The 15,041-nt window shown below is 46.2% G+C and overlaps 1 protein-coding gene and 1 long non-coding RNA gene across 2 annotated transcripts in view; both read left to right on the top strand.

Annotated features, from left to right (window-relative positions):
• LOC310707497 overlaps positions 1–15,041 on the top strand; it is a 579,039-nt gene that overhangs the window by 345,764 nt on the left and 218,234 nt on the right. The gene's annotated exons all lie outside the window — the stretch shown is intronic.
• The window catches only part of SPATA16 (spermatogenesis associated 16), a 157,039-nt gene that overhangs the window by 25,974 nt on the left and 116,024 nt on the right, over positions 1–15,041 (top strand). Inside the window, exon 3 of the mRNA XM_083504227.1 lies at positions 12,579–12,724. Coding sequence (XP_083360353.1) covers positions 12,579–12,724 — 146 coding nt within the window. The remainder of the gene's footprint in view (positions 1–12,578; positions 12,725–15,041) is intronic.

The following is a 15,041-nucleotide window of genomic DNA, read 5'->3' as shown; positions in this document are numbered from 1 at the left end:
TCACCAAAGAGTACTGCATCTTGGCATCCAGGGAATTCTCCTTTTATACTTATTTTTTTCCTTCCCACCAACATCTATGTTCCTGCATTATTTACTTGGCATTAGCAATGGCAGTTTCTCCACATGTTACTTTGTTTAAGGAACATCTTTGGCATCTTGGCAACTGCATACTCAGAGGTGTAAGAATTCTGCAGTAAAGGAAGGAAGAGAACAAGAACAGATTGGGTGATTTATAATTAGGCCTAATTGGCTCCCTTGTACATTTGACCATTTTGCCCAGAGTTGACAGTCTCTCTAAAGCTCAGAAATATTTCCCTGTTCCACTGAAAACATGACATAAGCAATAATTCCTTTACTTTCCCCACAAGGTTTCATTTACATTTCGCGCAAAGGCTCCAGTGATCAACATTTGAGTGTTTGATGTACTATCAAGACAGAAAAATGCCTTTTACTAAGACCAACCGTAATTTTACTGACTATTGCTTTATTGTACTTCAAATTGCAATCACTATTACCATGTTGCTACAGCATTTCCAAACTCCACACCCTAAGCGCATCCACAGCATCTCTTTACATTAGGAGAAGGGCTGTCAGATGTGCAGGAATTTTATGGAATTACTTGTGTAATCAGTTCCTTTATCATTACATTCCTCTACCCACTTGGACTACTGCAATGCACTCTACGTGGGGCTACCTTTGAAGGTGACTCGGAAACTGCAATTAATCCAGAATGCGGCAGCTAGACTGGTGACAGGGAGTGGCCGCCGAGACCATATAACACCGGTCCTGAAAGATATTCATTGGCTCCCAGTACGTTTCCGAGCACAATACAAAGTGCTGGTGCTGACCTTTAAAGCCCTCAGCAGCCTCCGTCCAATACACGTGAAGGAGCGTCTCCACCCCCATCATCCAGCCCAGACACTGAGGTCCAACGCCGAGGGCCTTCTGGCGGTTCCCTCGCTGCGAGAAGTGAGGTTACAAGGAACCAGGCAGAGGGCCTTCTTGGTAGTGGCGCCTGCCCTGTGGAAAGATTGAAAACAGTAGCAGCAGCGAATACAGTCATACCTCATGTTACATTTGCTTCAGGTTGCACTTTTTCAGGTTGTGTCCCACGGTGACCCAGAAATACCAGAAAGGGTTACTTCCGGTTTTCGCCGCTCATGCATGCGCAGATGCACAAAATGACGTCGCACACATGTGCAGAAGCGGTGAATCGCGACCCGCGCATGCACAGATGCGGGTTGTGTTCTTTTCAGGTTGCGAACGGGCCTCGAGAATGAATCCCGTTCACAACCAGAGGTACCACTGTACTGATTTCAGACCTGGGGTTCGGACATGGGGTGAAGAAGCGAAGACCAGAAATTCCCGCTCCCTTTTCTGTTTCCACCAAAACTCTCCAACATTCCTAAACACAAATAAGATTGGGATTCAGAAACCTCCCGCGCTGCCGTTCCATCTCTTCACCTTCTGTGTAGAGGCAACCCAGCAACATTAATTACACTTTTTAAAAGAGCTGATAAGAGTAAGCTGTTTTGTAGAAGTAGAATGCAGAGAGTTATTTTTGTCTCTCACACCCAGTCTAAAAGCTGATTAACTGCTGTGTAGAATAATAAGAGGCTGTAATGACAATGAGGCATTAGTGACCCGTACTCCAGCTCCACATCTACAAATTAGAATTTTTTTAAAAAAATAAATAAATCATGGGGCCCTTGATTGTGCTGTGATTGCAACAAGTCTCTCCGGGTCCTCCGGGCCTTTGGGCCCCACTGACAAGGTGAGAGGCTAGACTGTCCCATACTTTGCAACACCTCCTTGGAATATTGTAGTCAGGAGTCCTTTCCACCTATTGTGGAAAAGCTGGACAAAGGTGAAATATACTCGGAGTTGAGAGTGGATTTCATGCTCTTTATTCAGCTCATAGTGGTGAGGAGGAATGGAAGTTCCCCCAGGATGTCTGCTTTATATACATTATTTACACAATGGGCCCCACGTGATTGGCTAATTCCTGGTATAAATTATTATTATTATTATTATTATTATTATTATTATTATTATTATTACCGGTGGACCCTTCCTTTTATTTCCTTACATCTGTATATCAGCTTTCTTCCATCATGGAAGCAAATATAGCATACATGAGGTTCCCATGGGAGAGATGAGTAGGGGGACAGTGGAAAGATGAAACGAGGTGAAGAGGGGGAGAACTCTCAGAATGAACAGTTAAAACCTCCAGCAAGAGACTTTTATCCCTCCACACAGCAGGGGTAGGGGAACAAGAGAGAGAGAGAGAGAGAGAGAGAGAGAGAGAGAGAGAGAGAGAGAGAGAGAGAGACTTCAGCTAAAGTTCACTTTTTTCTAACGCAGGTCATGACAGATTATCCCCGAGGGTGTTATGTACTGAGTTCAATAGGATCCAGAATGCAGCAGTCTGATTGGCCCTAGAACAATAGGATCCAGAATGCAGCAGTCTGATTGGTCCACAGGAGCCACCCAATCCAGCTCCAGGTGGAAGTGAATCCGTAACCTGATTGGCCTTCAGAAGAATCCCAGAATTAGCCAATCACGTGGGGCCCATTGTGTAAATAATGCAGACATTCTGGAGGAACTTCCATTCCTCCTCACCACTATGAGCTGAATAAAGAGCATGAAATCCACTCTCGACTCCAAGTATATTTCACAGGGGCTGAGGGAGAGTTTCCCCACCCACTGCGCTAGAGGAAGTTTTCGTGAAAAACTGCGAGCCTGCGTTGTTTGCGTAGTCTTTTATGCCTGGAGAGGTTCTCCTGGCAAATTGATAACATTTTTGAAGAGTCCCGCTGAAGAGGGCCTTGCTAAGGTTCAGAAAGCTCACGGACTGATTTGGAGAGGAACTTTATCCGCAAGGACAGGACCCGGGTACGGTAGAAGTGTGTTATTAAAGTACTCCACTTGCATTTAGGTGATCGGCGCATAGAGGCGCCAGCAGGGCACTGTGACAGCTTTTGCCAGAGCCGTTTGTTATTTTACAGTGTCAAAGGATGAACAGCAGCGATGGGTGGAGGTGGAGAGAGAGGGGGGTGTGCTGTTGAGAGAGACAATGAAAGGTGTAGGAGGACACGCTGAGGTTTGGGGCTCTATTCAGGGATGGGGGCTCTTTGTTTGATTGTTTGTTCATAATGCATCTGAGATTGCTAGCTTTCTGCAGCTGAGCAGCCAGTGACAGCAGCTTTTTGGAACAATGGTCCCTGTCTAAATGGCGGAGGAGAGATGTGAGAGGCTGGCTGTGCAGCTAATGTCAATTCAGTTCTCTGACATAGGATGCAATAGAGGGCCAAAATCAGGAAAACAGCTTTGCGGGCAGTGAATGCTTTCGGGTAACTTTGCCACTTCCCTTAGGGAGCAGCCCTCCACCCGCAAGGACCCTGGAATTGATTTCGTGATTCACATCAAGATTGATAAGGCAGTCCCTTTCAGGATTTCTATTCTGAATCTGCAATCACATGTACACTTCAGGGGGGGGGGAGAGAAGCACTAGTTCAGGCAAGAAGGGTGGAACCTTTTTCAGGCTGAGAGCCACATTCCCTTCTGAGGAGGCTTCCGAGGGCCGCATGGCAGTGGTGGGTGGGGCCAAAGGGAAAACAGGTGGAGTCGTGAATGTAAATGTTGTCTATGTACAGTAGGCTGGTTTCTACACACACTTCTTTTTTTTATCCTTTGTCCAGAGAAGCAAAAAGCATTATCAAAGGTCAAGGACGCATTCCAGGTGGGCTAGAAAAAAGGCGTCCAAACAGGGCCAGTGGAGGGGTGGCCTGGGGTCAGGGGAGCGGTTCTCCAAGCCTGGGGTTTCCCTACCCGTTGATTTACAGCGATTGTACTGCACAATCTTCACATCCAGCTTCCAACTTGCACAACAGGTGTCAAGGTCAGTCAGTCAGTCCATCAGTTTTGCTCAAACTGCCTGCCCTGTTTTGTTTTTTGAATTAAGGACCACCTGTGCATTTATTTGTTCATTTCACACCCACCCCCATCCTTCCCCTTCTGCAGAAAATAAACAGTAGTTGCAAGACTGTGACAGAGATATCAGGGAGGTCTGCTGGTGATGGGCTAGTCAGAGCTGCCCACGAATGACTCTCACGTCAAATGGGCAGAGCTTTTTATTCCCCCCACCCCACCCCCCAGAACTCAGCCCTGGAGAGAATAAATATGTCCTTATACAGAAAGCTTCCAAATCAGCCCTTCTGTTCTACAAATTGTTACATCTCTCTCTTGACCTGTCTCCATAATGAGTTTGCTTGAACTCACTAGACCCGACTTCTGGGTGAACATACCACAAAGAAGGTGACAGAACCAAACCATACAGCCTAGGCACCAGCTCGGTTGCACAAGAATCTAATCACGCAACTGGCTTGTTTGTTCACCTGAGTAGTGCAATGCTGCTGACTTTACTCACGGATGTCTGAGCTGCCTCTACAGTAACTGTGGCATGCAGAGGTTGAGGTGCATCTGAGCTGACAGTCATGCTTTCTGAATCAGGACTCAGGAACAGTAACTAGGGAACTGGTCTCTGCATCTAAGGCAGGCATGGCCAAACTCGGCCCTCCATATGTTTTGGGACTACAACTCCCATCATCCATAGCTAACAGGACCAGTGGTCGTGGATGATGGGAATTGTAGTCCCAAAACATATGGAGGGCCAAGTTTGGCCATGCCTGATCTAAGGAAATGGTTGTAACTCAGTGACAGAGCATTTCCTCTGCATGTGGAAGGTACCCAATTCAAGATGCTCATGCTAGTGTCTAAAGCCCTAAAAGACGTAGGTGTGCTGGGCCCGGGGATAACCTGAGTAAGGCGGTCCAGATCCGGTCCCAAATCCAGGGGTTCCGCGAGGAGTCAATCCGACAGGGCCAAGGCAGGACAAGAGGCAGGAAACCAGGCAAGGTCAGGCACAGGATCACAGGCAGGTTCTGGCAAACAGCAACATTGCTCCCACAACCTGGGGCGGGGTCCAGCAGCCTTTTATCTCTGTCGGGGTAACGACCGGTCCTGATCCCCCGATGACTCACCTTCCTGTCTTGCCTGAAGGCGAGGACTCCTTCTGTGAGTACTCAGGTCTCTCCTTCTCTCAGACCTCAGTCTCTGCAGCTCGGGAGATGTCAGTGGGTTACTGGACCCAGAGGCCACCTCAGCCTCTCCTGACCCAACTGGTAGTGGAGCAGCTGTAAGTGATTGCCCAGCTGAAGGTAACAAGGTAATCCCCGCATCTGGAGCCAGGGCAGGCTCAGGCCCCTGACTCGGCCCAGCTGGTGATTGTTGCAGGGGAACCTGTGCAGACTGGGGCTCTTCAGAATCAGGCCCCAGACTAGGTTCAGCTGCCGCCTGAGGCAAAGGATCCAGTGCGGACTGAGACTCCTCTGGCTTCGAGTCTGACCCCGAGTCCCAGGCCATCACAGTAGGCACCAAATCTCTGGAAAACCAGCTTCTTCTCTATAGACCCTCCAGGTGTTAAGGTCAACAGAAGGGGCCTTCTTTGTAGTTCCACCTCCCACAACACCTCAGGAAAGGGCATTATCTGTGACAGCCCCTAAGCTGTAGAATTCACTCCCCACAGAAGTCTGTCCGGCTTCTTCACTGTATCGATTCCGGCAAAGGCCGAAGATGCTTCTCTTTATCTTGACCTTCAACATATGCAGTGTGTTTGTTCCATAACCACGCATCTCCTGTGACCACTTTAACTGTTTTTAATTCTGAATTTTGAATTGTTCTAACCCACCCCAGGACCTTCTGGTGAAGGGCAGGTAATAAATTTCATCATCAATATCATTGCCATCACCACCATCTCCAGGTGGTAAGAGCTAGGAAAGTCCCCTGTATGAAAACCGTCGAGTACTACTCCCGGCCAGTGTACAAAGCTAAATGGTCCAGAGGTCTGAACCAGTATAAGGCAGTTTCCTATGTCCCTGTGACTTTGGAAGCAAACCCCAAGTCCTGAACAGAAGAGGGCAACCAACGTGATCAAGGGTCTGGAAACCAAGCCTTATGAGGAATGGTTGAGGGTGTTGGGTATGTTTAGCCTGGAATCAAGGAAATTGAGAGGAAATATGATAGCCATCTTCCAATATCTCAATGGAAAAGAGAACAAGCTTGTTTTCTCCTGCTCTGGAGGGTAGGACTTGAACCAATGGCTTCAAGTTACAAGAAAAGAGATTCCGACTAAACATCAGGAGGGACTTTCTGACAGTATGAGCCATTCAACAGTGGAACAATCTCCATTGGCAGGTTGTGGACTCTCCTTCCTTGGAGATTTTAAAGCAGAGGTTGGATGGCCATCTGTCATGGATGCTTTAGCTGAGATTCCTGCATTGCAAGGGGGTTGAACTAGATGACCCTCGTGGTCCCTTCCAGCTCTACAGTCTAATGACATAGGGGCCAATGTAAACTGCTTTGAGATTATGCATTTGAATACATACATAAATAAATAGCACCCTGCTTAGCCTAACTTGCTCAGATAGGGATGGCTTTGTGGACTGAGACATTATCATGCATCCCAGGCTTTCAGCCCATCCAATGCCCACCTAGCTCATTGAGAGGGCTGCGAGAATAGCAAACAATAAACCTCTCAATGACAGCAATTGCAGAACGATTCGCATAAAGGCCAGTAAATTTAGCTCCTCTCGGATGGCAGCTGCATGCAGATTTAGTATTGAATTAACATGAAATGAAAATTTCGAGACATTGTACAGGAAGTTATTTACACAACTCTCATTAACAATAAAGGCAGGGCGGAGGGTTTTTTTTAAATAAATAAATAGAATTTCTGCTCGCTCAGCTGAAAACGTATCCCAAGTTGTCTCGAAAATAAGGAAAGGAAGATCAAACGGGGAACAGTGATAGCACCAAAAGCCAATTTGCTCTTATGCTTCACTATTTTTATTTATTTATTTATTTAAATGTGTGTGGGTGTGCATGAGCTCTACTGATACCTTAACTAGTCCTCATCATGCCAGTTTCTTGTCATTTTTGCCTGCAAAGCAAGGTTGAGTAGTACAGGCAATGCTATTAGCTTGAGAGATTCCTTTTTCTCCAGTACAGCAGTAGCCAGCATGGTGGTCTATCCCTGGTCCACAATATTACAATCATTATTGGAGAAAGGCCTGAGAGGCAACAGGGCAAGCAGCAGCAAAGGAGGTTTTGACATGAAGCTCACATCTCAAGATGGGGACAGTCTGATTTTTTGTTAATATATGCATTCCTGTTAGCTAGACCACAGTTTGCAAAATCAGGAGAAGCGCAAATTTCCAAGGAGACCCATATTTCAGTTCATGCGCTGGTTTGGAGAATGTATGGGAACGGAACAAATTTCTCCCCCATCTCTTGCAGGCAGCACAGATCAAGACAGACCCCAAGTAACTTCCAGGTCCTGTTGAGAAAGGGCCTCACCGTGCAACCTGTCTGTAGTTGTCCCATTTCTGAACGCAGGTGGAAGACCAAATGCTTACTTGCTCATGCAAAAGAGGCAAGCTGGATTAAATAGACTAGATCTTCTCCTTCAAGTTGATAGGGCTGTATATGATGTGGAGAAGCATTCGAAAATTTGGTCACCCTCCACCTGAAGTCTGAAATGGTACCGCATGGCCTCAGATACGTCCCGCAAGGCTTTTGTTTCACAAGAAAAGCCCGGCTGGATCACGCGGAAGGCTCCCCAGTCCATGCTGAGCCTAATCCAGCTCTTGAAATTCAAGTTCATCCTTTTCCTTCCACATCAAAGAACATCACGATGGGGGGGTGGAATATCTCAAATGTAATTTTCAGCAGCTTTACCTGTTTCAAAGGCTCTGGGAGGATTACAGCCCTGAACCTCACTCTCCAAGTTGGTTGTTGTTGTTATATTCATCATCATCATCATCATTTTATTATTTATATGCTGCCCATCTGAGTGGGTTGCCCCAGCCACACTTGGTGGCTCCCCAAAAAATATTAAAAACACAATAGAGGCTCCTCACGGGGTCTCTGCCATGGGAGCATATTCACCCAGTGCTTTTCAAGCTGCACTGGCTCCCAGTAGAGCACAGGGTCAGATTTAAGGTGCTGCTTTTGACCTTTAAAGCCCTTCACGGCCTAGGACCCTCGTATCTATGGGACGCCTCTCCCGGTATGCCCCACAGAGAGCCTCAAGGTCCATAAATAGCAACACCCTAGTGGTCCCGGGCCCTAAGGAAGTTAGATTGGCTTCAACCAGAGCCAGGGCCTTTTCAACACTGGCTCCGGTCTGGTGGAACACTCTGCCTCATGAGACCAGGGCCCTGCAGGATCTGATTTCTTTCCACAGGGCCTGTAAGACAGAGTTGTTCCGCCTGGCCTTTGGCTTGGAGCCAATTTGATTCCCTCCCCCTCCTTCTTTTCTTTTTCCTTTCTCCTCCTGTGATGAGGCTGCATTTTAATGTTTCAATATTTTAATGTTGTATTTTAATCTTGTTTTTAAGTTGTAATCATTCAACTTGTTTTTATTATTGCTTGTAAGCCGCTCTGAGCCCAGCCTTGGCTGGGGAGGGCGGGGTATAAATAAAAATTATTATTATTAATAATAATAATAATAATAATAAAGCATCAACTATTAAAAAGCTTCCCTGAACATCATTTTAAAGGGTAGGGCTTTAATGTAAAGATTCTAAATGATTCCTTCCTTCCCGTCATCATTTAACAGCACCATTTCCCAGTTCCCATATTATTATTTTTGTCACACTGAAGCAGGGTCTAGTCTGTAGAAAAGCATTATTACCCAAAAAGAATTAACCCCCCCCAAAAAAACTCGGCAATACCTTTGTGCTCGCTGAGGTGTGTGGACATAATTCTCTTGCTCTTTCAGCCACATATACATCTTTCCTATAGAGACGCTTTGGAGGCTATATCTATATATATATGGTAGCAGGGCTAAAAGTTACAAGCAATGAACCCTATGATTTACGCCTCTTACCTGTAACAAGATGATATGGGGATTTAAAACTGAGGAGTGTCATAAACGGCCTGCGATTTTTCCTGGAAAAGGTGGGATAAAATAAAAGAGGTAATTATATCAGGAGCTTTGTGTAGCATATTTCAAATCTTCAAAGCACTTCGTTTGCCCTGTCTTGAGGCTGAAACTAGAGAATGGCACAACCCAACTCAGGTCATGTGGATCCCTAAAAATTTGGGGAGGGGAGCTAGTGAAAGAATCAGCCGGTGAAAGAATAAAACATGGGTAGGCAAACTAAAGGGACGCGGGTGGCGCTGTGGGTTAAACCACAGAGCCTAGGACTTGCCATTCGGAAGGTCGGCGGTTCGAATCCCCGTGATGGGGTGAGCTCCCGTTGCTCGGTCCCCGCTCCTGCCAACCTAGCAGTTCAAAAGCACGTCAAAGTGCAAGTAGATAAACAGGTACCGCTCCAGCGGGAAGGTACGGTAAACGGCATTTCCGTGTGCTGCTCTGGTTCGCCAGAAGCAGCTTAGTCATGCTGGCCACATGACCCGGAAGCTGTACGCCGGCTCCCTCGGCCAATAAAGCGAGATGAGCACCGCAACCCCAGAGTCGGCCCTGACTGGACCTAATGGTCAGGGGTCCCTTTATCTTTACCTTTAGGCAAACTAAGGCCCAGGGGGCCAAATCTGGCCCAATCGCCTTCTCAATCCGGCCCGCGGACGGTCCGGGAATCAGCGTGTTTTTACATGAATAGAATGTGTCCTTATATTTAAAATGCATCTCTGGGTGACTTGTGGGGCATAGGAATTGGTTCATTTCCCCCCCAAAAAAAAATATAGTCCGGCCCCCCACAAGGTCTGAGGGACAGTGGACCAGCCCCCTGCTGAAAAAGTTTGCTGGCCCCTGGAATAGAATCATAAGAACTGTAGCGTTGGAAGGGACTGTGAGGATTATCTGGTCCAAGCCCCTGAAAATGCAGAATATCCAAGAATATGCAGCTGTCCCATACGGGGATTGAACCTGCGACGTTGGTGTTATTGGCACCACATTACAACCAGCTAAGCTATCCTAGTGCTGTCAGATGCGTTGTTAGATCTTTCAAAGCCTTAGTGACACAGATGGAGCATAAAACCTGCATACGCAATATGTACATTTCCTTTTTTTCTTGAAATCATTTTTATTTGATTTTTACAATGCAAAATTATATTTAAAAAAATTAAATTACATATCCATATAAAGAGATTCCTCTGAATCTCAGGATTTCCCCCCACCCCTTCCCTGGCGTCCCATTTTAATCATTTAAAACCGCATCTTCTCCGAACTCTATTATATCAATCCATATTTTCCATGATAACTGTTACACTACAAGTGAAAACAAAATCCCGCCAATGTTTCCATCTGCCTACAGTGGTCCAATATGTATATTTCCTAATTTAGACCACATTTCAGAGGAAAAGTAAAAAATAAAAAGTTTTTAAAAGGTGGCTCCTCTTCTCTAAGTGGAGCTGAACTTTCCTCCAGAACCCGTTTTTAAGTGTTTTCCCACAGTGGAAATTACTTCCAGTCACAGCCCTCATGAGCCAGTTTCCCTTTTAAATCAACCACGGTTTAGTGTGAGGTCCAAATCCAAAGAAACTGTGGTGAATCTCGACTATGGCTTGTCCAAACAGGGGCTGATGGGGGAGGCTGAGGGGTGGGATCACAGGGCTGGTGGAAGATATCTGTGATCTTCTTTAAGAGATAGATCTTCTTTAAAAGATAAAAGTACTGTCGTATTGGATGGGCCTGCAACCCTGGGGAGAGAGTTTGGCTCTTTCTCCCACATGCTATTTCCTTGATTTAATTCTCTCCCCCCCCCCTCCCCACAGCAACTATTTGCTGCATGTGGAGAATCATACAAGCTTCTCCAGGCACCTCGCTTTCCAGTGGATGCTCCTGCAACTGCTGTGATGAGAAAGAAATGAGATAGGGAACTTTTCCCCTTCCTCTTTCTCTCTCTCTTCCCATGGTGCTGCTTAAACAGCTCCATATAAATGGAGAGAGGACCTTAGCCTTGCATTAGAAATTCAGAATGCTTTTAAAGTATTCAGTAATAAGGTGATTATTCTATATTAAATTCCATGGGAGAAGAATATGAGTGAAATATGAAAACAAGCCTATTTCATCCTTAAAGCATTCAGCGGGCCACTTTTCACGCGATTCTCTTCCATTAACTGAGAATTAAGAACAGAAATTACTCCTCCTTTCACTTATTTTCCTACTTATAGTCTTCCTTGGCTTTCTTGATGGATGGATTAAAGCAGCCTCTTCTAATCTGAATCTCCTCTATTATTATTGGGCAAGGGAAATCATAAAAGGTATTCTGAGATTTTTATTTCTTTGGTCACGACCTTTCCCAACTGACTAAGGAATATGCAAATCAGGTTCTCGGTTGATCATTGGGAGAAAATGATTCTAAATGGTATTAGGATATATATATATATATATATATCTCCTCAAATCATCCTTCATGTGCTCTAATATCCCTCTTCTCACAGTGGGCAGTGAATAGCACCTCAATCTAAGCATATCACATAAACTAGCCTCAATTCTAGTCAAGCAGTGGAGAAGCATTATGCACAACCTATGGGCAGAAGAAAGGAAGATGCTTTGAATATCACCTTTTAACCCCCGGGAACACAGGAGCTGTCCGTCAGGGCATCGGCCCATGTAGCTTGGTATCATTACATCACGCTCCTGTCTCCGAGCAGTGAGAGGTTCTAGGGCAGGCATAGGCAAACTCGGCCCTCTAGATGTTTAGGGACTACAATTCCATCATCCCTGACCACTGGTCCTGTTAGCTAGGGATCATGGGAGTTGTAGTCCCAAAACATCTGGAGGGCCTAGTTTGCCTATGCCTGCTCTAGGGGCCCGAAGTGCTTACACAGGGTTTGGTTTCCTTGGAATGAAGGCCTGCGGAGACTGTGGTGTCTTTAGGATATATGGTTGTATTTACACATATATGCAGGGAAGGCCCATCCCATTTCACCGCCTGAGGCAGAATGGGGGGGGGGTGCCATCCCCACTGCTGCCAAAGTCTCCCTTACCTGGGTCACGCAGCGGCCCCCATGAAGCCAACAGAGGTGGTGGGTTCCACCAAGATCTTGCAGAACTCTCTTGAGATCTTGCAAAGTGCACAAGATCTCGTGAGATTTCACTGGAAGCCGCCACCGTTGCTGAAGCTACCACTTCTCCAATAGCTGGTGCCTCAGTGGGATTCTGACGTCTGAGGCGGCTGCCTCAGGCTGCCTCATGGGCGGACCGGCCCTGAATATATGCAACCTTTTCATAACAACTCACCTGGTGAGGACAAGTAAAGAAGGACAATTGCTTAGACTGCTGCTGTGGGTGAACCAAAAATCCCACCCTGCTTCACTTGTTGCCCCTACCATGAACTCAGTCTCTCAGCCCTCAGTTCCTTCCCACAGCTGCAATGAAATACTGGCCTACCATCATCCAGGGGTGTTGTAAGCCTGCAATACATTGACGGGTGAGGGTGCTTTGAACACCACCCTGCTTTGATTATTCTGCTTCTCGTCGAGCTATGTAATGTACTTGTCACACGGTTTTGTACCGCCAGTAAGTGGGTGTTGTTATTTCTTGCAAGCTTTGCAGCAAAGGTGCAGCTTTAGGGAAGCCCTTTGAAGCCTCTCCGAAAGACATCTCGAGTATTGCCAGTTTTATTGAAACAAAGCTTGTAATCTGCTACTTGAAGATGAGGAAGCCCGACCTTGCTCTGAATCATTCGCACAGGTAAGAACGGAAGGGGGAGGGAAGACATTTTGATGCGATCTTTCCAGAGAAGGCTTTTGAGCGCTTATATTGTAAACACAGGAACACAAATCAGTCTTGCGCAAAGAAAGCATGTTCAAGAGCTCATGCTTGATCCTGTGGTCCAGAAAGTGGAGGTGCTATGGCAACTACATTACCTGCCTGTTAGCTTCCAGCCACGTCAGTCTCCTTGCATGAGCCTCTAACCTTGTAAATCCGCACCTAGTCCCTTGTGTTTGTCCCCTCTGAAATCAATAGGCTTGAATGCTCTGGAAAACAGGGTTTTAGCCTGAAATGCTATGTATGTTAGCCCCCAGTGCAGGGGTTTGATTCCCCCACCCCTCGGCAATTTTTTCTGCCCTTCCCAAGGCCCCACCGCCAATAACTGTGGCAGCAGCAAAGGAAGTACAATAGACGTGGTACTGGGAAAGAAGACAGAGACTTATCCATGCAGCACAGAACCTTGATAGGGATGCCAGTCATCCCCACTGATAAGACAGGGCCGGCCATACCATTGGGCAAAGTGTACAAGGTGCCTTAGGCAGTGGAAGCTGAAGGGTGGGGAACTGTGCCAAGATGGTGGAGGGGTGAGGGGGGGTGTGCCACACAGCCTCTCCTGAACCCCATAAATTAGCCCCTCCCCTTCAGATGCAGTAAAGGATCCTATACCAGTATTAAAGTGCAATACATGATGGCACATTAATGGTCATGGCTTCACCCAAAGAATCTTAGAAACTGCAGCTTGTTAAGGACGCTGAGAGTTGTTAGAAGACCCCTCTTCCCGAAAAGGATATGCAGCAAAAGAAGGTTTGATTAGAATGCCATGCGAGGGGTGGACTGGGAAGTCCTGAGGGAAGTAGTAGGGTTTGGCAGGGGGCTGTTGTTTTGTTTTGGAAAATTTATGATGTACAAAGTGTGACCGGAAAGTAGGGTGAATCACTCCTGTATGTGATCATGGGGACTGCCAGATTCGCAGAGACATGTGGGAGGCGTTTTCCTGTATCTCAGCTTACATAAGCGCAGGTGTCTCAGCATTTGTTGACAGGCCTACGTTCATGCGGTAGCGTTTAGTAGCTGTTTTCCCCCCAATTTTTTTTTATTGATTTTCCCCATTTATCACAAAAACAACATAACAAAACACACAACAAAGAAAAACACATTACACTACAAAACTAAACACAAAGAAAAAAATTTTCTTCAAATACCTAATTCTCATTACATTGATAACTGACTTCCTCGAATCCCCTCTAACTGAATTTCATTATGTCACCTGTATAACAGTTATCCAAATTCATATTTCTAATAATATTAACTCCTTTCATTTAGTAACCTCTTGCACTTTATTAATATTCTAATCCTTAATATTTACTACCACATATTCTTATTCTACACCTAAGCCTGTTTATTACGTCTAAGAATTTTCTATTTATCTTATATCACAATATTTAGCTAGATATTCTTTAAATTTCTTCCAATCCTCTTGTGTCTCCTCTTCCTTCTGGTTGTGGATTCTTCCAGTCAGGTCAGCCAGCTCCAAAAAAGTCCAACATCTTCATCTGCCATTCTTCTATTGTTGGTATTTCTTGCGATTTCCAGTTTTTGTCTAATAGGAGTCTTGCCGCTGTATACAAAAACAATCTAACATCTTTTGGGGGCAATTCCAGTCCTATTATTCCAAGTAGAAAGGCTTCTGGTTTCTTAATAAATGTATTTTTCAACATTTTTTTCAACTCTTCATAAATCTTTTTCCAGAAGTCTTTCACCTTAGGACATGTCCACCACATATGATAAAAAGTACCTTCTTTTTCTTTACATTTCCAACATTGTGCGATAGATCTTTGCTAATTTCACCGGGGGGGGTAGCTGTTAATAGCGCAGTGCGTAGTGATTGAAAATGGAGCAGAGAGTCAATCCAGTGGTGCCCCGCAAGACGAACGCCTCGGAAGACGAAAAACTCGCTAGACGAAGGAGTTTTTCGTTTTCTTAGCCGCTTCGCAAGACACATTTCCCTATGGGCTTGCTTCGCAAAACGAAGCTTGCCCCGCAAGCTCCGGGGATAGCGGGGAAGCGCAGCGTGTCTTCCCCGCTGTCCCTGGACCTCTTTTGAAGCAAGGGGCGGCGGGGAGAAGATCGCTTCTTCCCGTTGCCAGCCCCGCAATCTCCGGGGACAGAGGGGAAGGCGCGCGCGCCTTCCCCTCTCTCCCCGGTCCCCTTTTGAACCAAGGGGCGGCAACGGGGAGAAGCGATCTTCTCCCCTCCGCCCCTTGCTTCAAAAGAGGGGACAGAGGGGAAGGCACGC

The sequence above is a fragment of the Podarcis liolepis genome (genome assembly GCF_965112155.1).
Source record: "Podarcis liolepis genome assembly, chromosome: 5".
NCBI classification, from domain to species: domain Eukaryota; kingdom Metazoa; phylum Chordata; class Lepidosauria; order Squamata; family Lacertidae; genus Podarcis; species Podarcis liolepis.
This window is presented reverse-complemented; position numbering and strand designations above follow the sequence as displayed.